Here is a 26,887-nt window from a genome sequence, read left to right as displayed (position 1 = left end):
GCAGGGAAACAATCACTATACCACTCTTTATGTAAGCCAAGCAAACACAGAATGATAATGTTAAGTTTCCTCTTTCAACCAGATGAACACACATTCAAAGTAAACACTGTTACACTTACATTGTCACAGCCACCTTGGTGATAAACCAGTCGGAAGAGTTTGAAGAGATTTAGATCTTTATAGCCCAAAACAGGTGGTTTATTGATGGGAGTACCTTTTCAATATAAAAAAAATTTTTTGAATAAAAATTTTATTAAAATATAAAAGGTTTATTTCAAGAAAAAACCATCAATATTTGACTCCCCCCAAACTCTATTAGTTATAGTCTCTCACTTGAAACAATCAGTCAGCATCTTTGCTCTAATACCCAGCAAATACTGGAAAGGATCTTCAACTGGTATGAACAATCTAGAATTCAATTTGAGTCAATTCAGCAAACATTTATTAAGCGCTTCCTATGACAGGCACTGGGAATACAAAGACAAAAAAGAAATCCCTGCTCATGAGGAGCTTACATTCTCCTGGGGAAAACAACATGTAAACAGACAAGTAAACACAAGATAACTTAAGAAAGAATTACAGTACTGTCAATTAAGCAGGGGAATTAGGGAAAACTTTTAGTAGACTATACATTTAACAAAAATTAAGGCTCTTATGAGATAGATGAGTAGAGAAGGCGTTCTAGGCACTCTAGTGTGTTGTGAAACATCTTTGCAAAGAGGGAGATAGAGCACGAGTTCTAAAAACAGCAAGGGGGGCAATTTGGCTTCAATGGAAAATATTCTAATTATGTCCCAGGTACTTTGGAAGTTGGTGGGAAAATTGTTATTATGTATCTACTTCTGGCTAAATTTAACTAAAAAACAAAAAGTACTCTAATAACTAACTGCAATCAAGTTTTATTAGCAAAAATACTCATTCTAATGCTAATGAAATAGGTCTGGTTAACTATAATCACTGCTATTTCTGGTCTAAAACTATGAAGCAGAATATTGAGAGTAACACAAAAAAGGGTTTGGCTATTAATCCAGTTTTTTACATTACAACTGCTAGGAACAATTCAACACATCTGGCAAAACTACTAAGAGTACAAATTTATATGGTTACTTTTGAAGATCAGAAATCATATGACCAGATTAACATCTCCCAAGATACTTTTAACACAAGTTAGGTGATGTGTATTTAGTAGTTCAAAGAATGTATACTTCTACTTCAAGGTCCATTCTTATTGGGCTTGACCATAAACAAAACAAAACAAAACAAAACAAAAACAACCCCCCCCACACAAACTAGCAATAACCTAGGGAATTAATTAAGAGGATGGATGAGGAGAAATTTATGTAAATATTTATGACATACTAGAAAAATAACTAACCAATTTTAACTGGAAAATAGGGGGTCTTGTGAGCTACAACTGAGTAAATCATCTCTTGCTTAAAAAAATATTTTAACATTAACTGATAATTATTTTATAAAATTCTGAAATAACAGTTCATATAATTTTAAAAAATATATATTTCCATAAAAAATACATTTTACATTTCCCTTTAAAAGTGTTAGCTGTCATTATTAGCCTTAATTTGGGGGAGAGGAGGAAGAGAACTAAATTTGTGATTTCTTTGATATTACAGAACTGCTAGTATGGAAACTTTCTCCACAAATGTGGATTTGCCACTTCTATTGAATTTAGATAGTTGCTAAAGGTACTGAGAGCTTAAAGTGATTTGCCCAAGGTCACAGAGTCGGTATTTATCAGAAACAGGCCTTATACCTAGGTCTTCCTGATTCTGACTGGCTATTTACTATAATATATTATCTCTATATTTAAATCCTAATGGCAACAAAGATATTTATCCTTTATAATGGACAATCATCACTGGGAAATTAGTTATTCAAGTGATATATAATTAAAACATCCAAATTAAAACCAAGTAATTTTTAATAAATCATTTTCTTGTTATTTTAAAGATTATAGTGGTAGATTACCTCTGTCTTCCATAAACTTGTAAAGCTGTTGGAGGAAGTTGTCCCTCTCTTCAGGATCAAGCTCTTCTTCAGGCTGCAAAGACAAATGCTAAGTGAATTTCTGGGAAAGGGGAATGATATTCTCTTATGAAACTTTATTTTTTAAGACTGGGAATAAGAAGAAAATCTTCAAGAAAAAAAAAAACATCAAACAAGACATTAAACTTAATATGTGAAATCTGCATACCTACAAGGTCAACATGACTAACAATAACTATGAAAGCCAAAAGACTGAAAAATTCAAAGAACACTTAAGGAATCAGCTAATAAAAAACCCCCAACGGGGGCCTAGAAAACAGATCAAAAATATGTAATTTAAGGATCATTAGACTTCCTGAAAAATCCTGACTAAATAAAGAAAACCTGGATTAAATAATTCAAGAAATCATCAAAGAAAATTGACCAGATCTATTAGAACCAAAGGGGAAAAATGAAAGTAGAATAAAAGTATAAGTACATTTACTCTCTGTGGCATAAGATCTTAGGTTTAATTTTTTTTTTTTTTTGTAAAACTTCAAATCAGCTTTTACACTTTCCTCTTTCATTCTCATTAGGAGGCTTAATTCCTCTTCCTTTTTTGTCATCAGTGGTACTGCTACATATCTGAGACTGTGAATATTTCTCTTTGCAACCTTAATTCCAGCTTTGGATTCATTCAGTCTGATATTTTCACATATTTCATAAATAAGGTGGACAATACACAACCTTGTTGTACTCCCTTTTCCAATCTTAAACCAATCCAGTCTTTCCATGTTTGGTTCTAGATGTTGTTGCTTCTTTATCTATACATGTTGCTTCTTGGCATATAAGTTCCAGAAGAGACAACTAAGATGATCTAATAAAGGTCTATTACATCCAAAGTATTGTACTTGGTGGTAGGCATACAAAGACAGGAATTAAAAATCCTACCAAAAGAGATTATAGACTACTGCTGGGAGGAAACAACCTTAAAAATTTAAGGAAGAGGAGAATACTTCAAATAGGGAATTAAAAAAATTTTCTATTAAGAAGTGACACCTTGTTAGGGCCATGACAGAAATTAAAGATCCAATTCCATTTGATGAACATTTATTAATCACTTACTATGTGCCAGGCACAATGCTAGAGGTAAAACAAAAAACTTGAAAGTTTCTCTTATTGTACTTAAGTTTTAGGTGTGTTATATGTAAAGGGGGTGGGGAGGCAATACATAGAAGAGAAACAAATTATGCACTGACAAGCCAATATAAAATATATACAAAGTAATAAGTCACTGTGGTGGCAGAGAACTGGAAACCGAAGGATCACTACTGAATAAATTATGATATATGAATGTGGGTAAGTAGTAATTTGCTACAAGAAATGATGGGGTTAATTTTCAGATAAACTTAGAAAAACTTGCAGGAAGTGATAGAGAAAAAAGTGAGAGAACCAGAACAACAATAACAACTTTGAAAACTCTAGAATTTTGATCATTGCAATAATCAACTATAATTCCAAAGGATTCACGACAAAACATGTTATCCAAATCTCGAGAGGTGATAAACTCAAGTGTGCAGACTGAGATATTTTTGGAAAGGTTAGTGGGGGAATTTGTTTTGCTTAACTATACATATCTGTTATCAAAAAAGGTAATAAATCACTGAAACTTAATGAAATGAAATCTATAAAAGAAATCTTTATAGAAGGTAATAAATTAAAAAGGATAGGTCAAATATAGGGTCAATCAGTTTATTAAAAATATACTCTCATGTGAAGAAATTCTGAAATGACAGAGAAGAAATAATGGGTTAAGTATCTGGTGAATTTTGGGTGAAAATTAGTGGAAAAGACAAAAAGATTTTATTATTATGTAATTTCATATCAAATGGATAAAAAAGAAAAAGAGATCATAGTTCTGGCACATGAGAATAAGACAGAAGTAATAGGAGCTTTCAATTATGGGGATATCTCTGAGACCTCTGCCAGAAACATCAACTAAAAATTCCTGAGATGCCTTACTGATAATCCTTCAATGGATAAAGGACTAACAAAGGAAATTTCATTATGAATCTGACTCTCACCAATAGAGAGGAACTAATTGGTGGGATAAAAGAATATTATCATTCCACTTTAGAATTTGTGACAGCAAAGAGAAAAACCAAATATAATTACAGGTGTCCTAAATGTAGGAAAAGATTTCAAATGGTTCAAACAAAGGACAGAAATCTATGGATTAAAATTCTATATGGTAAGTCAGTTCAATATAATTAGAGTTCAAGAATAAAATCCTAATGACAAGAAAATCAATTTCATTGGCTAGGAAAAGGGGGAGTTGGCTGGAGTGACTGATAAAAAATGCACAGGAAACTCAGAAACCAACTTAGCTAAGAGAATATGTACACAACATAAAAGAAAAGGCAGGTAAAAAGTCTAGGAAAACATTGTGAGGAATGCAAAATCTTAGAATGAGTTTAGATTAATAATAAAAATTAAAAACAACAAAAAAGCCTTGCAAAATATATTTGGGAAAGAGGAAGAACAACTCTAAGATATCACCTCACATCAATCAAATTTGCAAAGGTGATAATGAAAAGTGCTTTGCAAATCTTAAAATGTTATATAGATGTTAGGTAGTATTAATTTTTTTTGAAATCCCTATATGGGAGATTCTAATAACAACAAAAAAAATCACTAACCTTACTATGATCAACATTGTCTCATTTGATTCTCACAATTATTACCACAGTTCCTGGCATAAATTAAGCACTTAATAAATATTTTATCTATCCTTCTTTATTACCATCCTAAAGATGACAGAACTTATAAGAATTCATAAAAGTAATCGCTTCTGGGCACAAAACTAAAAACTGTCACAAGTAGAATACAAAGCGAGGTTTTCCTGACTATCCCACTAAGTTATGGGTTTTTTTTTTAAAAAAACATCATTTCATATATAATTAACAGATTTATGCATTGCTTAACTTACTTTACGTAAAGCTATTATAGTAAAAAAAAAAAAAAAAGGCCCAAATTTATTATTTTGTAATAACAAATATAGCTAAATACACATAAATTTAAATGGTATAGCAACTGTTAGTATGTAATACTTTTTTTAGGTCAATAAAATCGTTCCTCTTTCTAGTCTCACTTCCTCCTTCTCCTTTCTCTACATTCCCCATTCAGAAAATAAATTAATATAAATGACTGTGCTCTGCAGAACAGTATCATTAAGTATGAGCTTTGGTTCACGTGTCTCCCAAAGACACTGTAGCAGAGGTTACTAGTCTCAGCACACAAAGTAATTTTTTTTTTTTTTTTTTTTTTTTTTTTTTGCCACTATCAAGCAACTTACTGCCTTTTTGGGGAGGAGCAAAGGGTGAGAGAAGTTTGGAGAAAGGAAATACATTCTAAGGACAGGCAACAACTTTTACAAAGGCAAGAATTAGAATGTGAGTCTAGTTGGCATATATCGCATATGAAGGAAAATAATGTAAACACAAAGACAGAAGAAGCTGTATTGAGATAGACTTTGAATAACATTGAGAATTTGTATTTTAATTTAAGGGTCCTCTTGCTTTCAAACATACTCTCCTTGTAGCTGTCCAAAAAAAAAAAAAAAAAAAGACCAAATTTTCTAAAACATCTAAATCTGTGACTCTCCATTGCTCAGGAACTTGAGTAAGCTCCCTATATTCTTCATGCATTTTATGTTCAAGTGAAACTATCCTATTGCCTTCATGTCTTTATCTCTTCATCTCTACTTCTTAGACTCCTTGACCTTCATTAGAAGTCTTGCTCAAGTACCTCCTCTTATAGGAAATCTTCCCTGGTCCCTTCAATCAATCAATTCACAAATATTTATTAATCACCTCCTAATATGTTAGATACTTGGTTCAGAAAAATGAAAGTGAGGCGATATACGTCCACAAGGGACGTTATACTATACATTTATTGTACTAAACAGCAAAATGTCACATGTTTTCTGCCTCATATAATCATGCACAAACATCCATGTATATTACAAAATACATCTTGCATATCTAAAGAAGAATATTAACTCCTTAGGTCTGTTTTTCTTTTTTTATATCTGTGTTTCTAATGCCTAGAAAGTTTTTTGTAATTAGAAAATTCTTGATTAAAATGACCACTAGATTGAACTGGAGTCATTGAACAAAGTTATAAGCAAAGACCTGTGCTTTAGGAAGATTTCATTGGCAACCATGTGGAGAATAGATTGGAAAAAGGAAAGACTGGAAGAAGAAAATCAATTAGGAAGCTACTAAAATAATTCAGGTGAATGTGATAAGGGATTTAATTAGGGTGATAGTCAAAATAAATAAAGAAAAAATTAAAACATCAAGAGATATTATATTAGTCTCTCAGAACCAAGAATTACACAGAAATAAGAAAATATTGTAATATTTTGGATGTGGTAGTTGGATAGGGTAGAATGAGGTTCTCATATTTGATAGAAACCAGTTGAGGTGACTTATGATTGTGAACCTAATTAAATATTAAGATAATAGTGGTCTCAACTTAAGTCTAGAAAATTTAACTTAAGTCTAGAAAAGATAGTATAGGGAAGAAGATGAAAAAAAAAAAACTTTTTTGGACATTATCAAGGTCGAGATGTTGAAGTGATAATACTGAATGTCCAATAACAAAAGCCTGGAGATTAAAATGAAGAGATACGGTTCACTATATAGTTCTGGAAGTCAAATGCAAATCAGGAGAACATTGTATACAGTAAGAACAACATTATGGAATGATCAACTTTTTACTTGGCTCTTCTCAAAAATGCAGTGACTCAAAGCAATTCTAATAAACTTGGAACAGAAAGAGCCATTCACACTCAGAGAGAATTGTGGAGACCGAATGTGGAACAAAGCATAGTATTTCCCCCTTTTTGTTTGCTTGCTTGCTTTTTTTTTTTCTTCGTAGTTTTTTTCTTTTTTTTGGACTGATTTTTCCTTACACAATATGGAACATGTGGAAATATGTTTAAAAGGATAATATATTTAACCTATATCAGATTGCTTACTATCTTGGAGAGGGAGGAGGTAAAAGAGGGAAGGAGAAAAATTTGGAACATAATTTTACAAAAATGAATGTTGACATGATGGAGATGACTCTTTTCAACAATATAGTGATTCAAGGTAATTCCAATAAACTTGGGATAGAAAATGACATCTTTATCCAGAGAGAAACCTACATAGACTGAATCAAAGTATTTTCACTTTTGTTGTTGTTTTTCCTTTTTCCTTTCTTGTGGTGTTTTCCCTTTTGTTCTAATTTTTCTAGCACAATGTGGAAAATATAGAAATATGTTTAAAAGAATTGCACATTACTACTGGGCTTATATCCCAAAGAAATACTAAAGAAGGGAAAAGGACCTGTACGTGCCAAAATGTTTGTGGCAGCTTTTTTTTTTTTAATTAATTTTTATAATTATAACATTTTTTTGAAAGTACATATGCATAGGTAATTTTTTTTTTAAACAACATTATTCTTTGTACTCCCTTCTGTTCTGAATTTTTCCCCTCCTTCCCTCCACTCCCTCCCCTAGATGGCAGGCATTCCCATACATATTAAATATCTTATAGTATATCCTAGGTACAATATATATGTGCAGAACCGAATTTTGTTGTTGTTGTTGTTGCAAAAGAAGAATTGGATTTGGAAGGTAAAAAGTAATCTGGGAAGAAAAACAAAACAAAAAAGCTCACAGTTTACACTCATTTCCCAGTGTTCCTTTTCTGGATGTAGCTGATTCTGTCCATCATTGATCAATTGGAATTGGATTAGCTCTTCTTTATGTTGAAGATATCCACTTCCATCAGAATACATCCTCATACAGTATCATTGTTAAAGTGTATAATGATCTCCTAGTTCTGCTCGTTTCACTCAGCATCAATTGATATAAGTCTCTCCAAGCTTCTCTGTCTTCCTCCTGTTGGTCATTTCTTATAGAACAATAATATTCCATAACATTCATATACCATAATTTACCCAACCATTCTCTAATTGATGGACATCCATTCATTTTCCAGTTTCTAGCCACTACAAAAAGGGCTTGTGGCAGCTCTTTTTGTAGTGCCTAGAAAATGCAAAATGAATGGATGCCCATCAATTGGAGAATAGTTGGATAAATTATGGCATATGAAGATTATGGAATATTATTGCTCTGTAAGAAACGAACAGCAGGATGAATACAGAGAGGTTTGGAGAGACTTGCATAAACTGATGCTGAATGAAATGAGGAGAACCAGAAGATCAATATGCACTTCAACAACAATACTGTATAAAGACATATTCTGATGGAAGTGGATATCTTCAATATAAAGAAGATCCAATTGACTTCCAGTTGATCAATGATGGACAGAAACAACTACACCCAGAGAAGGAACACAGGGAATTGAATGTAAACTGTTTGCACTACTGTCTTTCTACCCAGGCTACTTATACCTTCAGAATCCAATTCTTACCATGCAACAAGAAAATTGGATTTACACATATATATTGTATCTAGGTTATACTGTAACACATTTAATATGTATGGGATTGCCTGTCATCTAGGGGAGGGAGTAGAAAATTTGGAAAAATGAATACAAGGGATAATGTTGTAAAAAAAAAAATTTACTCATGCATATGTACTGTCAAAAAAATTATAATTATAAAATTAATTTAAAAAAAAGAAAAAAGAATTGCACATATTTAATTTATGTCAGACTGCTGTCTTGGGGAGAGGGGAAATATGGGAGAGTCAAAAAAATTTAGAACACAAAGAATTACAAAAATGAATGTGGAGATAGCTAAGTGGCACAGTGGATAGAGCACCAGCCCTGAAGTGAGGAGGACCTGAGTTCAAATCTGGTCCGAGTCATTTAACCCTTTTTAGCTGTGTGACCCTGGGCAAGTCACTTAAACCCAATTTCCTCAGAGGTAGAAAAAAAGAATGTTGAAAACTATCTTTACATGTACTTGGAAAAATAATATACTACTGGGAAAAAAAAGTCATCTGCATAGAAATGTACTATTGGTAGAGTTATGGGCTAATCTGGAAAAGAATTTGGAACTATTCCCAAAGGTTTATAAAACTATGTATTCCTTTTGACCCACTAATATCATTATTAGGTCTGTATTTCAAAGAGATATTTTTTAAAGGGAAAAAGAAAAAAAGGCCTATATCTACAAAAGTATAGCGGCTCTTTTTGTGGTAGCAAAAATTGGAAACTGAGAGGATACCTACCAAATGGGGAACAGTTAAACAAGTTGTAGTATATGATTGTGATAGAATACTATTGTGCTATAAGAAATGATGAGCAGGATGCTTTCAGAAAAACCTGGAAAGATTTATATAAAATGATGCAAAGTGAAATAAGCAAAACTAGGAGAAAACTGTACATAGTAATGGCAATATATAATCATTAATTGTGAATGCCTTAGCTATTCTCAGTAATAGAAAGATCCAAGACAATTGTCAGATTTGTGATAAAAAAAAAAAAAAAAAAATGGTATACACTTCCAGAGAAAATAACTGATAGAATCTGAATATAGATACAAGGATATTTTTTTTTCTCTGTATTTTGGGGGGGAATTGGGGGAAGGTCTGTGTTTTCTTTCACAATATAACAAAAATGGAAATGTTTTCCTTTAGTACACATATATAATGTATATAAAATTGCTTGTCTTTTTAATGAGGGAGGAGAGGAAGGATGTTAAATATTGGAGGAATGTTAAAAATTGTTTGATTAAAAATGAAAAAAGAAAGAATATAGACTGAGGGCCTACAGCAAAGCCTTGGGGTACAACCTCTCTTGGAAAACTGGCCATAAATAATGATCCCACAAAGGAGACTGAAAAACATTCAGGTAGGTAGGTGAGAATTAAGAACACTGTCAAAAAATTCCTAGGAAAAAATAAACACCACAGAAGTAGTATAAAAGTAGCAAAAACTGTCAAAAAAAAAAAACTTGTGCAATGAGGACTCTGAACAGGCCATTAAATTTAGCTGTTAAATAAATTGAGGGAAATCTTGGGGAAAAAAGTTCCAGGCAACTGGTGGAGTCAAAAGCCATATTATGAGGGAGTCACAATTTATTAGAAGTTAAGGAAATGTATACAATAATTATAGGCTGATTTTTCTGAGTTTGTCTAACAAAAGGGTAAAGATGTTGGCTGAGGGGATGGCAGAATAAACTTAGGCAAATTTTTCTCCTTCCCTCCCAAAGATAGTAAATGCACATTTGTAGATACCTGGAAAACAGAGAATTGATAAAGGTCAAAGATAAGAGTGAAAGGAATTACCTAAAGACCCAAAGGATAAAGATAATTTGTAAAGACTTTGTAAAGAATTCCAAGTTAACTTAATATTTATAAACTATCACTTAATATAATTATTTGATAAAATTTATGTGTAAAAATGTTCAGCTGTCCATGTAGAATAAAAATTTTTTGTAGGTTCTCTTTATATCTTTGATGTGATGGATATAAAATAATCATTTTATTTTAAATGACTCAAAACCTCTAAATCATTGGAATGGAATCTCTATTAATCCTAAATTACAATTTCTTATCATATGGTCAGAACTGAGGCATCCAGGTTGAATCAGTTTATATTTTAACCTGATATTTCTTTAAAATAAATTTTAAAATGAGAATATAAATATATTATTGATTTTAAAATACATACTAGTAAATCTTCAAATAATGTATCATACATGCTTTGTTGAGATATACACATTATTTAGTGCTATGCCAATATAACTCCCAAGAAACTATTTTTCTGACCTAGAAAAAGTAACAACAAAATTCATCTGGAAGAACAAAAGGTCAAGATTTTCAAGGGAACTAATTTAAAAAAAAAAAAAAATCAAATAAAGGTGGCCTAGCTGTATCAGAACTAAAATTATATTATAAAGTAGTAGTCATCAAAACCATTTGGTATTATTCCCTAAGAAATAGACTAGTTGATCAATGGAATAGGTTAGGCTCACAGAACAAAATAGTTAATAACTATAGCAATCTAGTGTTAGACAAACCCAAAGACCCCAGCTTCTGGGATAAGAATTCACTATTTGACAAAAACTGCTGGGATAATTGGAAACTAGTATGGCAGAAACTAGGCATTGATCCACACAACATTGTATATCAAAATAAGGTCAAAATGAGTTAATGATCTAGGCATAAAGAATATTATAAATAAATTAGAAGACCACAGGATAGTTACCTTTCAGGCCTGTGGAGGAGGAAGGAATTTGTGAACAAAGAAGAACTAGAGATCATTATTGACCACAAAATAGATAATTTTGATTATATTAAGTTAAAAAGCTTTTGTACAAACAAAACTTATGAAAACAAAGTTAGAAGGAAAGCAATAAACTGGGAAAACATTTTTACATTCAAAGGTTCTGATAAAGGCCTCAATTTCCAAAATATATAATTAACTCAAATTTATAAGAAATCAAGCCATTCTCCAATTGATAAATGGTCAAGGGATCAGAGAAATGAAAATTAAGACAACTCAGGGATATTATTACACACCTCTCAGATTGGCTAAGATAACAGGAAAAGATAATGATGAATAATGGAGAGGATGTGGGGAAAACTGGGACACACTGATACATTGTTGGTGGAACTGTGAACAAATCCAACCATTCTGGATAGCAATTTGGAACTATGCTTAAAAAGTTATGGAACTGCGCATACTCTTTGACCCAGCAGTGTTACTATTGGGCTTATATCCCAAGAGATCTTAATGGAGGGAAAGGGACCCACATGTACAAAAATGTTTGTGGCAGCCCTTTTTGTAATGGCTAGAAACTGGAAACTGAATGAATGCCCATCAACTGGAGAATGGCTGAATAAATTATGGTATAAGAATAAATATATGGTATATAAGATATAAATACAAGGTAGACATTAATACTACACTTTCACTAAATACTTCTTATAAATGGGTTAAGCAAATTTTATTTAAATGACAACAACCCTAGCTACATACTCAGTAAGTTACATGTGCAACTCTGTCCACAAAAGTATGACTATGGTTCTATTGGCAACTGATACTTTTAAAATATGACAAACAAAAATAACTATTTTTAAATGTCTACTTTCAAAAATAATTAATTCCTCATAGAAAAACAATAACCCAGAAAAAAAATTTGAGACCTGTTTAGTATGTCAAAAATTGTTTTAAGTATATGAGGAGATATTTCCAAAAGTTACTGATCTATAATTTTGAATGAAAGAGGAAAATACTACATAATCCTTCAGAACAGTTAGAAAAATATATTCAGGGGCAGCTAGGTGGCACAGTGGATAGAGCACCAGCCTTGAATTCAGGAGGACCCAAGTTCAAATCTGGTCTCAGACACTTAATACTTCCTATCTGTGTGACCCTGGGTAAGTCACTTAACCCAAGCTAAAAAAAAAAAAAAAAAGAAAGAAAGAAAGAAAGAAAGAAAGAAAGAAAGAAAGAAAAGAAAGAAAAATATATTCATGTTGTTGTTCAAAAGTCCTATACTCAATATGACCCAGAAATAACTGATTTCTTAACGGGTATACCAGCATATCATAAATTCTGCCACATTTCAGCAAACTGGAAATCTTTGTGCATGGATTCCAACACTAGATGACTGGCCACCAAATAATGAAGCAAATATAATTTATAATTTTTAATAACAGTTTTATGTCAATAAAATAAATACCAAAAGATCAAAATTGGATGGATCTATAATTTTACAAGTGTGTTCTTCTACACAGATGCTTATTTTTAACTATTCCATGCTTTTTCATTCTGTAATTCTTGGCCAAGGCTTTCAGTAAATATTAAGGGAGAAAAAATCTATCTAATGTACTAAATAAAGGCTTTCTTATTCTTTGAACATTTCAAGGACACCAATATACCACTTTGGATTGTCAGTCCTATCATCTCCCATTCTTACTACATGTTTTTTATGATGCCTTTTCCATTGGTTCTTGTATTGTTAACATGCTAAAATCGACTTCTTTTTCTATTACTCAGAATTACTTGTAATTTTATTTCTCTGGAAACTATGGTATTCCACGATTCTCTGTCATACTGCATCACAAGAAGTTATTAAAGACAAGAGCTTTTGCAGCAGGAAGCAACTTGCGATAATTGAAAAAGTACAATACAAATTCCAAAATGTGAATTCACTTGATCCTTCCTCTCAAATTTTAACTTAAATAGTTGGTTTTTTTAATTTAAATCAGCAAACTGTAAAACCATTCTGAACAATAGCAGACAATTAGAGTATCCATTAGGCTATCTCAAATAATTTCTAAAATAGACACATCTCGATATTCAGCGTATTTGTCAAAATGTAGAGCCAAATTAAATATATTTTAAAAATACAAATTAATGTATTTATATTTTTATGCCTTATACATTTATGTATATAAACATATCCAAGAGAAGCACTCAATCACTATCAATTATTTAGCTTAAAAAAAAAAATCAGTTTCCTGGCTTTGAAAAGCAAAATAATTGATATGAAATTAATTTGTTTAATAAGAGAACTTCATATCTATCATTAACACTGATTCCAAAAACTCACAGTTGCCAAATACAAATCATACAAATCAGTTTGGCTCCAGATATACCACTACAGCTAGCTGAGAAAAAATGCTGTTTTTCTTTATGGCTATTTTTAAAGTGTACAGATGTACACAAAGAGCCTAGTAATTCCAAAGAGCCTAGTAATTCATGTTCAGACCAAGAAATTTGTGAAATGAAATTGCTTGTCAGTTACTTTAAGAAAACACTGTTGTATAGCTAATACAGGTGCACAATCATAATATAAAATTTCCATTTTCCCTCAAATTCCCTCATTTTATGTAAATTCTCTCTTCTATCCAAATGTGTATATTTGCTACTCACAGAAAGAAGAATTTCTCCTGATTATTATACTCAGTTAATTTAAGATTCAAGATTTTAAGATGGCTTATGAGATTTAGCACATGAAGGAAATTCAGAGATCATCTTAACCAATGACTCACAGCAGAAAAGAAATAAGAGATCTAAAGAAGTTAAACAATTTGCCAGGATTATCTCATTTTCTTTCTATTAACTATGCTGTCACTAGCTTTTTCCTTTCAGAAAAATTTAACTTAGCTAGATTAAAAAAAAAAATACAAATTAACAAAACATACACACTAAAGTATTTAGAGGCAACATAGTGTAACAGAGTTTGCCCCAGAGTTAGGAAGGTCTAGGTACAAGTTCTGAAGAGGTTTTTGCAGGATACTTGCAAATCATTTATCCTCTTAGAAGCTCTAATACTAAGCTACAGAATAGCTACTGACTTTCATCAGTAGAAGATATTTCCTTGCTGAAGAACTACTTTCACCAATGCAAAAATCTAGATGCATTAAAATGTATTCTGTATAACTCTTATATAGATTAATTCAGAAGTGTGTCTTCTCTTGTCCCACCTCTCACATGAACATCCATTAATACATTGGCTCTATTAGCAAATGTCTTGTGGTTATAATTTTAACCAACTAGTTCTTAAAGTTGGTGAAGTTACTCTTATGTCAATACTACAATGATAAAAATTCTTCACTCTAAAAAGCAAATGGACATACTAATAAGTGTACACAGGGGACATTTTTGTAAAGCTCTCCCATTATTATTAATACTAAATATGGACAGGGTGATGCTTTGCTTAGAATAGTGCTTCCAATAAATTGTTATAAATAATAATAAAGTTTAGTTATATAAACAAACATGTAAATAAGTCATTTTTACTCAAAGTGTATATGAACTGGTCATCCACAAATGTTTCTTCACTTTTTTTTTCCCCTGAGGCTGGGGTTAAGTGACTTGCCCAGGGTCACACAGCTAGTGTTAAGTGTCTGAGACCACATTTGAACTCGGGTCCTCCTGAACTCAAGGTTGGTGCTCTATGTTTCTTCACTTCCGATAAGAGAATTCCTTATTAAAATTTAAAAAAAAAAAAAAAAAAAGTTTAGGATATTTGGACTAAAATCTATATACAGAATAAGTAGGGAAAAAAAAATCTCAAAATAGCTAAATACCTCTGGACTATTTACATTAGATATCCTTAACAGTATGTATCTTTGTTTACAATATGCTCTATTCTCCTCAAAGTAAGTCAAAAGTAAATAAAAAGTTGATAACACCAATTGCTTGAAGCTATACTTCTAGAAATCCCTATATCACTTCTAGAGTACAATAAAGCTGTCAAACAGAAATATCCTAAATTGACTTTAGTCTACTTACTTTAATAATAAAATAAATTATTTATTATTTTAACATCAAAGAAAGATACTTCTTTCAGGAAAATGAATTCAAAATTGGTTTGCTTTCAAGTCACCTCTATCAATAGAATGAAATCTTAAACTTATTCAATTAGAAATACTTCAAGCGATACATTTCTGGTGCAATTCTCTTTAGTCTAAACTACTTTAGGTGCTCAAAATAACAATTACCCTAACCCCCCCCCAAAGTGGGGAGAGTTTAAAACTAAAGTTCTTCTAGGATATAGCTATGATCATACAATTAAAGAAAAGGTGTTATCAAAATACTTACATACCAGACTATTAAGACTTTGTCAGTATAAACCTGACCCTGAAATCTAAAATTCTCAATCCAATAAAAAAAACTTAAGCATCAAATGTCTATATGATTTCATTGTATAACATTTGGTTGTCCCATAAATACCAAGACTAACTATTACACAGCATTTCTTAGATTATTTGTTTGACCAATAAGCACATTACATTTCATCAGAAGAAAAGCTTTTGAGTTATCTTATTAAATCTCAAGGCAGTTTTGGCTATTCATAAAATCATCTGACCTTGTTTATTTGTTAAGGGCCTATAATGATAAAGTCATATAGGCCTATGCTATCATCATACTGTCATCAGATTTAAATTCATATTTTAAGTGCATTTCCCTATCTTTGAATTGATAAAGACAGATGAAAGTATCTTATACTTTATCAAAGCAAAGCAAACTAGGAAATGAAAAATGAAAAAGTAGGTAGGTGTCATATATCAGTTGGAATGATTCAGCAATTGAATCCTTAGAACTAGCTGCCCCAAAATGCAGTTTATTTTTTTAAGCAACCAAAAAACTCAGTCAAAAAAATCTACTTGTTTAGCCTGAAAACAAACAATAAATAAAACCAGTTCTAATCAAATAGTTCAACAAAGTATGTATTCAAGACTATTCAACAAAGTATGTATTCAAGACTTATAATCTTGTGAAATATAATTAAATCCAATAAATCATACAAATCAATATGGGACAGAGAAAGAGTGTGTGTGTATTTCCCCCCTTATTTTCTTTACTATTTTATTAACTAATATCTTTATATCTAATAGATAGATGCCGAATCAGGGTTCTCATCTTATTTAATGCCCTTAAGTGTCACCTGCAAACAATAGGTACCTATAGTTCTTTTTTATACCTTTACAAAGCGCTTTTCATTTTCTCAGAGAACAGATTTATCAGTTTATCAGTTGTAAGGAAAAAAGGCTAATTGCTTATTCATATTTGCATATACATTTAAAAACAGAGCTCTCTTTTCCTTTGTTTAAAAATTCACAGGGCTTCTAGACAGAATGTAGATTAAGAAAGAAAGAAGGAAAATTGTAACAAGAACAGAGCACACTTATAAAATTTAATATTTAGCATTTACAATGTAGAATTCTAACAGATCTTAATAAAAGGTTATAAAACAGACTGCATCAGCTCACACCCTGCAAAATGTGGCCTGTTCACTCTGAAAACACATCACCCCCCCCCCCAGCAAATAAATAAATTAATAATTCGAAACCACAAAGACAAAATTAACATTCTCTGTATATTGCAAGTTGTTTTGCTAAACTATCATGTTAACATATTGGTTTTCAAATTTACTTTATATTTCGGGAAAATAATTATTCGTTCTGATTTTCTAAAAATAGATTCCAACTGTCTTCTTACCAAAAAACATTTATTTATCCCAAGAAACTACCACATTCTCCACAGCATTTAAGTCTATAATTCTCATTTAAGTTCCTATTTTTAGTAAATAAAATGGTATTCAGTATATTAGACATACGAAAAAATTCTTACCTATATGATGCATTTTCTTTCAAATGTAAACTGGTAAGATTCCTCTTCTACTCAGACAACACAGTGTTTAGACATTTTTTTTTAGTCTAACTTGCAAATATCTGCTTTCTTACTTATGGCAAAACATCCACACAGTTATACTGCATTACTTACATTCTCTTCCACATAAAAATCAGACATTACATGAAAGGAAAAGAAAGACAGTCCATTTCAAAGCATCTGGCAAACCTCCACTGGCAACCTGCCAAGCCTCTGCTAAACCTTCCTGTCTCTCTGAGCATGCTCACATAAAACTAACAGCATGTTACTATAGCAACACCGTAGGTATCCTATAAGTATGAACAGCCATTCTGATTTCAGTAACAAAACCAAATATTGCCAGAGAAGTATAAGGGAAGAAATACCTGACTTTCTTTATCTCCTCCCCACCCTCCAAAATTAACATTTTATTTTCAAAGAAGATGATATCTGTTCACACAATAAAGAAAGATATTATATTTTTCTAAGCAAAATACCCAGAATATATCCCTACTTTTCAACATCTTTATTCTCCATTAACTCCTTCATCCAAAAGCAAGGTAAAGATCCAATATATAATATGAAGCAATTTCATTTCATGTTACACATAAAATCAATTATTTAAGATGAAATATGAATAGCAGATGGTATTTAAGGGAGTATTTAATATGATTTTGTAGTATCATGTTTGCTTAAAAATAGAGACATGTATATATATGGAAAATTTAGTAGTAAAATATGGTTAATTTGCAGAATTTAAATGTCTCTTGGTATTGCAAACCAACAAACGAGAACCTGGAGAATGACAAATGATAACATATAAATGTTATATATTCCCTTATACCTTTTAATATTTGGGTTTTTTCTGGAAATAAAATTTAAAAGTTACATGTTATTATTTTAATTTGGAATTATCTTTTTCTAATTTGCTTCTCCTTTCCCAACACCCAACATCTAAGAGGACTATTTCTATTTTAAAGTTTTAAGGTGTTACAGACCCATGATTTCATTAAAGGGAAATCTTGGCTTTGGGAAAGGCAAAACTAGGGATTTAAATAAGAATTATAGCCTGATAATATGAAGAATTCACAACAAAGGAAAACTTTTTTTTTTTAAACAAAGATATACTAATATCTCTTTTTACAAAAATCAGAAGTTGGAGGTTATATTTTCTGAAATGAAAATAGATTTATCAGCTCACTTTAAAATAAATGAAAGCACTATTAACTCCATCATCTGTTATGGAGAGTTGCTAGAAGGACTGAAAGTTTAGGACTAGAACATCTGGGTTTATGTCAGAGGCAGAACATGAATCCAGGTGTACTCCAAGTCTGGTATCTACTGTACCAGGCTACCTCTCCTGATAAGCTTAACAGTCTATGAACATAAGTGATCTGATGTTTACTTTATTTCTTCCATACCCCAAAGATCTATGATTTTATCGGTGTGGGTACTTCCTGCAGATATGCAGATAAAAACTTACTAAGCAAATTGTCCTCAAGAACTGCTATAGCTCAAAAATGCTTGCCTTTTCAACCAACTTAGTGATGAATTTACCTAAAATCCTTGGATAACAATCCATCTTAAGGCTCACGTGAAGCCTTTGTAAGTTTGAAGGATATAGCAGAAGTTACATTTAATTTGAAAGCCAGAGTCTCATTCATACCATGAGATAGCATCAAAAAAAGATAAGTGTGGTAGCCTTCATTTAGTAAATAAAATAAAACCTCAAGACCCAATTTTAACTATGAGAAGGAAGTGTAGCTATCAAAGGAAAACCAAAACTTAATTTAAATTTGGCTAAAAATTTTGCTTTTTGATAATGTGGAAGAAATCACAACAAAGAGTAACTGTTACAAAAACTTTTTTTTTTTTTTTTTGAAAAATCAGAGGTGGAAGGTCATATTTTTCTGAAATTTTTGATAACTCAGAAAAAAAAGAAAGTATTCCTTTACCAAAAGTTTTAAATTGCCATTAAGCATTTAAATTATAAGTTTAGCACCATTAAATTTTACTTACTGTCTCTTCTTCTTCTTTTGCATTCTCTTTATCTTTTTCTTCATCACTTTCCTCATTTGCTCCATCTTCATCATCACTACTAGATGACTCAAGGATCTCACTTATGTCCATTTTCCAATTATCAGGAACAACTTTGGTTTTTAAGAAGGTGCTTGCTTTTTGGAGGCCTAGGAAAAGGATAACATCTACTTACTATAAGCCAAGTCACATTTTTCTAAAAGCATATAAAAGTGAAATTTAAAAAAATAATACCAACTTAGAATCTCAATGAAGTATTCAATCAGCTTATCAAGTTTTACTGAAAATAGCAACAATGAATGAATACCCAATTTTGTTTCATTCACTGACCTCCAAAATAGGAACAATTTTAACAGAGTATTTCATATAAACAATGAAGCAACAAAGTAATCATTTAAAGCTGAAATATGAAATAATGGATTTTCTTATATTTTACCTGGTTTAGTAGAGAGCTCAGATTCAGGTAGACTAAGAATATCTACTTCCTTGATGTCCTTTCTTGCTATTGAATAACTGATTTGGAGGGGAAAAGGCAAGGGCAAAAGGGAAAAAAGAACCAATTTATTATAAGTAATCTACCTAAGATCAATTAGTACCAAGTAGTACATTAAAAATTTTTTTTGAACTATCACTTTTAAAATTATTTTGCTTACAATATGTAGAATACAAAAAAAGGTATGTATCATCTGAAAATTCACTCATGAACAGAAAGAAAACTATAAACACAAAATTGTTTTATTTAATGGAAAAGGTGTACATTTGTTAAAACAATTAACTACAATAAGAAATGTTTTTAATAGGATCTAGGCATTTTGACATTTATTGAGGGTTTTTCTCCCAGTTTTCTGGCTTTATCTTAATGAAAAATTTAGATACAGTATGAAAGTAGTTAAGTGATTCTGAAAGATTAGTGCCAAAATTCTAAAACCAAAATGTATATATTTAGAACAAAGAAAAAGATTATTTTTTGTAGGAGGCAAAATAAAAGAATTTAGATGAGAGGAAAAGCTTCTGGAAAAATGCGGTTCTCAGAGCATATCAAAGTAACTATCAGCAACAAAAAATTTTTTTTTGAGGATAATTATCTAATCATGTGAAATACTGACATTTTCAATTAAATATAAAATTTCCAGGTTAGAAGTAAATATACAACCTTAAATGTTATTATTGCAAAAGAAAATGTTTTTAGAAAAATTTACAAATTTATAGAAGTTTTTTTGAAAAAAAAAAAAAAAAAAAAAAAAAGCATCCTAATGTTTCTACCACATATTTCAAAAGGTAATTAATATACATTGAAAAGCAAAACTTTTCATACTAAGTTACATTTCCCCTCTTTCCCCCATGCATTTAATTTTATTAGCAAATATTACATTACTCACAATTTGGAATCTGTAAAAGATCTAACTAAACATTGGTCTTTTTTCACCATGATGTCGTCATTACAGCTGGGAGAGATTACCTAAAGTTTCAAATAAAAGCAAATCAATTCAAAGTTTTCTTGTTCCAGAAAGATATTTTAATTGCAACTTAAAATAGAATGCATGGTAAAGAGAATAGCTTAATTATTCATGAATAGGTATTTATTCTCCAAATAAAGCAATTTACAAAATAGTTTACTACTTACATCACAGAATTGTTGAGAAGTTGCTTTATAAAAATATTCAAGTGTTTATACAAATAAACTGTTAAAAAAGCATTTAAAGGATCTGTATCACAGAGTAAAATATACTTAGTGTATCTATACTCACTAAATAAACCACAAATTAAAATAGCCTTCATGTTCTCACAATCCAATTTATTATTCAGACTTTGTCTCAATCTAAAGATTTAAATATTTTGCACAAAAACTAAAGCAATGGTTATCAAACCCAAATAGAAATAGATCCCAGAAAGTCACAAATTGACTTAGAAAACCACAATTTAACATTATCTATGCTGTTGTTTATTTTGTTAACTATTTCCCAATTACATCTGAATATGCCCAGTGGCAAGTTTTGCCAGCTATACTCAGGCTGCAGCCTCAAATTGGAGCTAAAGTATATATATATAGCAAGAAATAATATTAATTTAACTGATCCAAATTTGCTTCCCAAGTACTTCAGCTTCAGTTTTAGGGGTAGTTGATAGAACAATGAATAGTGTTAGGCCTAGAGTCATGAAGTGCTGAATTCAAATTTAGCTTCAACTATTTATTGTGTGACCCTAGGCAAATCATGTAACCCTTTTTTGCTTCAGTTTCCTCAACTGTAAAATGAGGATAATAGTAGCACCAATCTTATCAGGTTATTATAAGGATCAAATGGGATATTTGTAAAGGCATTTAATACAGTTCTGGCACCTAATGGACAGTATAGAAATGGTTATTCTCTTCAGCTGAATGTTTATGTAGCTTTTTAAAAAACTAATTTGAATATTAAAATTATAAAAATCTGGGGAAAAGATTTTATCAACTTAACTTTTGAACATATATCAAAATCCCTTTTCCTATTATTAACACATTGAACAAATAAATTGGGACTTTTTTTTTTTGCATGAATTATGAGGACTCCAAATTTTTAAAATATTAACACAGAGAAAGCCAGTTAAGTCGCTGATAAATTTTCCCTTTTTCTCCTAGGAAAGGCCAAGTACATATTACTAAAATTATTAGCAGTAACAATCATCTAGAAAATCTGATTTTTATCTTTACCACTAAAAAGATAAATATTTTTGGCTAGAAAAGAATGTAAACATTTCTAATTTTTATGATGGTCAAAAAAAAACTTTCAGCAAAGTGCAACCTAATAATCCTGGACTTAAAATCCATTTGTCTTTCTACAAAAGTGCAGAGGTCCATAATTATCTTGGATCCACTAGAAAAATAAATAAAAAAACTAGAGAAATGTAAAATAATGTTTAGCTATCAACAATTATGAGGTATCAACCATCTATCTAGGACTAAGTTGAAGAGAACACAAAAAGAAAAACAGGTTCTATAGTCTAGATCCAATTTTGATCTTGCTGAGGAAAAAGAGATAAAATAAGTCAAATAATAGGCCAGTTTAATAATGGTAGAGTTCAAAGAATGAGGAAATGAACATAATTCAGATAAGTAACAAAGTCTCATGAAGGTATAACTCAATTAGGCCCCTAAAAATCAGGTAAAATGTTAAAAGGCAACAGTGAAGGAGAAAGACATATCCAATCAGTAAATTTTACTGATTCTTCCTGTGCAGTGTTTCCAGTCTCCCATTCTTCTTTGTTGTCACATTTCTTATCCAAGTCCTATTTACTTGAATTTTAGTTTACTTAAACAACTTTCTAAGGACTTGTCCCCTGCCTATGGATTCTCTATACCCCACTCCCATTGAAACCCCCTCCTCACTGCTTTTCAATTGATGTCCCTTCTGTTCCAATTTGGGAAACTCATATAATTATCTTATTATATAACTTGTTTGTTCTTTACATATTTTCTTAGTACTTTGGTCCCTGATGCCCGATATCCCTTTCTTTCCTCTATATCCCTTTCTTTCCTCTAGCCACTTTTCCCACCAACTGTCTGACTACTCTAAACTTCATTAATCTTCCTGCCCAATTAAGGAATACTGCACGAAGCCTATAACACACAATTATTTGCCTAACACTATTTGCTATGTACATATATGTATGTGTATATATCTTGCCTGACAATCTAAACAATAAACTTAAAATACTATATTTCATAATTTAAGTCAATATTTATAAAATGCCTAATCTGTATTTGTGCTGCATACTGGGGAAGATATGAGGTTTACTTCAAATATGATCTCTACAAGGAACTTGCACAGCCCAACATAGAGATAAAACACATGCAAATATTTTAAAAATAATATATGCATCAGACATCCAGTTTATCATCTCTTCTTCCTAACTTTTTCCCCCCTTTTTTCCCCCCTAAAAAGATCAAAATCCATGTCACTGATCTTTTTAAGGCTGATTTAACTCCATTTTTAAAATTCATAAAAAATAATAAACCATTGGTGAAGCTGTGATCTATTTGGAAAGATGCTTTTTTTTTTTGTTTTGTTACTTTTTGGAAAGTAATTTGAAATTGTTTCTTTAAAAAACTAATCCTGATATGCCTCTGTAAAGCATATATCCCAATGAGGTCAAAGAAAGACAAGTCCAACATATACCAAAGTACAAATAAATCAATCTTTGTGTGTAAAATGTGTAACACTTTTTTTTTTTGTGGTAATACAATGTATATCTCTGCTCTTCAAAGAAATGTAGCTCATGTATATCAAAAGTATCACTCCAACTTCGTGACAAAAAAAGTCCAAGCCACATCTCTCTTTATATAATTTGTATGTAGCACAGCATTAAATATTTTTGCTGACTTTTAAAAACTGAATTAAGAAAGTTCAAAACAAATGTCATATAACTTTTGAGGGAAGAAAAGATTTTTCTTTATAAAAAAATTGAATGTAAGAGATAGAATTTCAGTTAGGTTTTAAAGGATGGACATTAATTCTAAAGCAAAAGAGACATTCCAAATAATATGGTACAGCACAGTCAAAGGTTATGAAGTTTAAAAAAAAAAGCTGAAAGAATATGTGAGTGACAAATAATTAATTAGATTGAGGCATGGAACATATAGAAGGTAGTATTATTGGATAAGGCTGTAAAGGTAAAATTGTCACCAAATTTTGGAGAGCCTGGAATTCTATTCAAAAGTATTTAAACTTTAGCCAGGTAATAAAGTTACTGAAGATTGAATGGAAGTAATATGGTAGCCTGATAGAAGAAAGAAGGATAGATTGGAAAGAAAAAAAAAAACAGTAGAGGCTGGAAGACCTACTAGGATGATAAAAGTGATGGTTCAAGTAGATAGGAATGAAAGGAAAGAATAGATAAAATAAAGACTGAAGGTACAGGTCATTAAGATTTGTTTAGCTACTGGATTTGAAAATGAAAAAGAGAGAAGAGTCCAAGATAATATATCAAAGTTTTGAAACATAGGAGATTGGTATTGCTAATGATAGAAATACTGAAAACACAACAAGATAAGATTTAGGGGGAAAAGATATGTTCAGATTTAGACATGTATATCTAAAGGTATCAGCAGGGCATTCAAGTAAAGGTATGCTATATAAGCAATTGTAGACGGAGGTCTGGACCTGATAGAAGTGACAGTTGAAGCAGTGGAAGGAAATGAGATTAAGGGAGAAAGAAGAGAAAAGACCAAACCTTAGGGAACACTCAATTAATTCAGAAGACAATGAGAAGCCAGTTAAGCAGAACAGAGAAAAGTAGGAAGAAACTCAATTTAAAAACTGAGTTTAAAAAGTAGGAAGAACACAGTGTCTCTAAAACTAAGTGAAAAAGGAAAAGGTGGAAGCAGAGTATTCAACATCAAATGCTACTAATGAGAGATTAGGCAAGATGAGGACTGAAAAAAAAGGCCATGTGATTTGTTGTTTAGGAAGTCACTAATGCCTAGAAAACTAGATTTAAAGAGATTGATTAGGAAAGAAAGTTATCACATATAAATAAAAATAAGATTAAAAATGGATGGTCAGAAAAGTCAGGAGAGGCTTTTTCAAATTAGACAGTTTGAAAAAAAAATGGGGAAGAGGGAAAAGAAATAAGACAAAAGATGCATAAAACAGAGAAGATGATTGCTTGAACAAGGCTCTGGAGGAAGGTAAGGTGGGATGTGGGGGACAAATAGATCAAGGAAGTAGGTAAAGGAATAATTAGCATAGTGAGAATACTTTAACTAGAGGGAAAGAGAAGAATGGAAAAAGACGAGAAAGAGATAGAGAGGGAGATTAGGAACTTTGTCAAAAGTGTAAGGGACAATTGCTGTGGTCATTTTTTGTGATATCATAAGACAGTAGTACGGGACATATGACAGCTACCCAAATTTTTGGTGGGCGATACTATGAGAAGCAGCATGGTATAAATTTCTATGTGCTAGGCTGAGTGTCAAGAAAACTTGGATGTGAATCCTACAGGAGTTTGGAGAAAGTCCTTATTGAACTGAGAAAATAGAGATAATAAGATACTTACCTCACAGGGATATTGTGAGGCTCAAATAAGAATGTATGAGATGTGCTTAGCAAACTTTAAAACACTATATAAACTATATAAAAACTATAATATGATCAACTAATCACAAAAATATAATAAAAGGAATAGGGATGGGACATGCATTATTTAGAGAACCAGCTAACCTGACCAGAGGGCTCATGTTGCTGCCCAAATTATAAGAAGTCTTAAATGACAAGCTGAGGAATTTAAACCTTATCCTGGAAGCAAAGGGAGTCATCTGAAGTTTTTGAGAAGAGCATCATAATGAAATCAGCATTTTACAAAGACAACCTATATGTAGAACTGGTTGAAAGCAGAAAGAAAATAGAAGCAAGGGGAAACCAAATAAAATACTGTTGGAGTACTCTGAAGTGGGAATACAAGAAATATTGGGAAAGAATAACTTAATAACTTATTAGATAAAGGGCAAGGAAAAGTCAAAAGATAGTAAAAGGAAATCATTTGAATATGCTATTCTGAAAGCATAATTCTTCAAAGATAAGAAAAACTGTCAAAATATTAATGGTTCCATGTTTTCTCCTCCATGAATATAAATGTAGAACAAAAATCTTAACTGTTTTATCAAGTGGCCAAAATACACTAACTTACCAAGGCAGGATACCACTCAGTTTTCTCAGAAGAAGAATTCACACTCACAACTTTTCCTAATAATTCATCATTAAGACGTCTCTTATCTTCATCTTCTTCTTCACTACTTTCCTCTTCTTTTTCATCTTCTGTCCTACAGTATAAAGACAACAGCACAATTTAAATAACTAAAACAAAACTACAATGTAAACAACAATAACAACATAACTAGGGTGGTGGGATTATAGCAAACATAGTTCAGAATGAAGAGAACATTCTCCCACACAAGCAAATTTTCCAGGTAAAAGAAACTAATCCAAATACCAATTGGTTTTCTTTTTTAAAACATGTGGGCATCATTATGAACTATTTATTTTATAACATGTAATAATAATGTCCTCAGGGCAATAATCACTACAAAGATGCAAAGATTTTTTTTTTAATCAAATGGTATACCCCAGAATATTTATGCTATTTCAGTTCTTAAGACTGCATTGTAATTTTTCTGTCACTTCCTTGACTGCCAGAATTTCATTTTTTTTTTTTTTTTGGAGGGGTGGGGGAATGTTAGTTCTTCAAATCTACTGCTTTAAAACATCAGATAACTAACTTTATCAAAATGGCATTTGAAATAAAAACTAACAGGCTTCAAAATGGATCTATAATTGCAATTAGATGATTTGATACAAAAACATTTTAACATCAAGGTTTTTGTTGTTATTGCTCTTCAGTTGGATTCCCAGGAGGTGAAACTGGTGAAAGCTGAACTTAATAGACAATTTACTTCCAAGTAAATGAGTTATTGCTATACTGTATGTTAGTTTATTTTATAGACTTTTGTTTATTCATCACTTGTAAATATTACTAACAGTAATACTAAAAAATGATTTTATCTTTAATTAGAATGGGAATTTACATAACAAAATAAGGCAATTATAATGGATCTTTTTTAATTCTTTTTATATTCTAATACCATAAATATTTAACAGTAAGAAAATAGTCTATAGCAGAGGTATCAAATAGGTGGCCTACAGTGAGCACGGAGTTCACAAATACTCTCCAGTGTGGCCTAAATCAGATTAAAATGTAATT

The 26,887-nt window shown here is 31.1% G+C and overlaps 1 protein-coding gene across 4 annotated transcripts in view; it reads right to left on the bottom strand.

Annotated features, from left to right (window-relative positions):
• ARID4A (AT-rich interaction domain 4A) overlaps nucleotides 1–26,887 on the bottom strand; it is an 82,828-nt gene that overhangs the window by 28,544 nt on the left and 27,397 nt on the right. For all 4 annotated transcript variants that reach the window (XM_074290229.1, XM_074290232.1, XM_074290231.1 and 1 more), the window contains exons 8-13: nucleotides 25,817–25,949; nucleotides 20,533–20,612; nucleotides 19,590–19,666; nucleotides 19,136–19,302; nucleotides 1,987–2,059; nucleotides 120–214 (exon numbers count right to left, since the gene is read on the bottom strand). In XM_074290229.1, coding sequence (XP_074146330.1) covers nucleotides 120–214; nucleotides 1,987–2,059; nucleotides 19,136–19,302; nucleotides 19,590–19,666; nucleotides 20,533–20,612; nucleotides 25,817–25,949 — 625 coding nt within the window. The remainder of the gene's footprint in view (nucleotides 1–119; nucleotides 215–1,986; nucleotides 2,060–19,135; nucleotides 19,303–19,589; nucleotides 19,667–20,532; nucleotides 20,613–25,816; nucleotides 25,950–26,887) is intronic.

This window comes from Sminthopsis crassicaudata, chromosome 2 (genome assembly GCF_048593235.1).
Source record: "Sminthopsis crassicaudata isolate SCR6 chromosome 2, ASM4859323v1, whole genome shotgun sequence".
NCBI classification, from domain to species: Eukaryota; Metazoa; Chordata; class Mammalia; order Dasyuromorphia; family Dasyuridae; genus Sminthopsis; species Sminthopsis crassicaudata.
The sequence above is the reverse complement of the archived record's forward strand: the minus strand, read 5'-3'. Positions and strand labels throughout refer to the sequence as shown.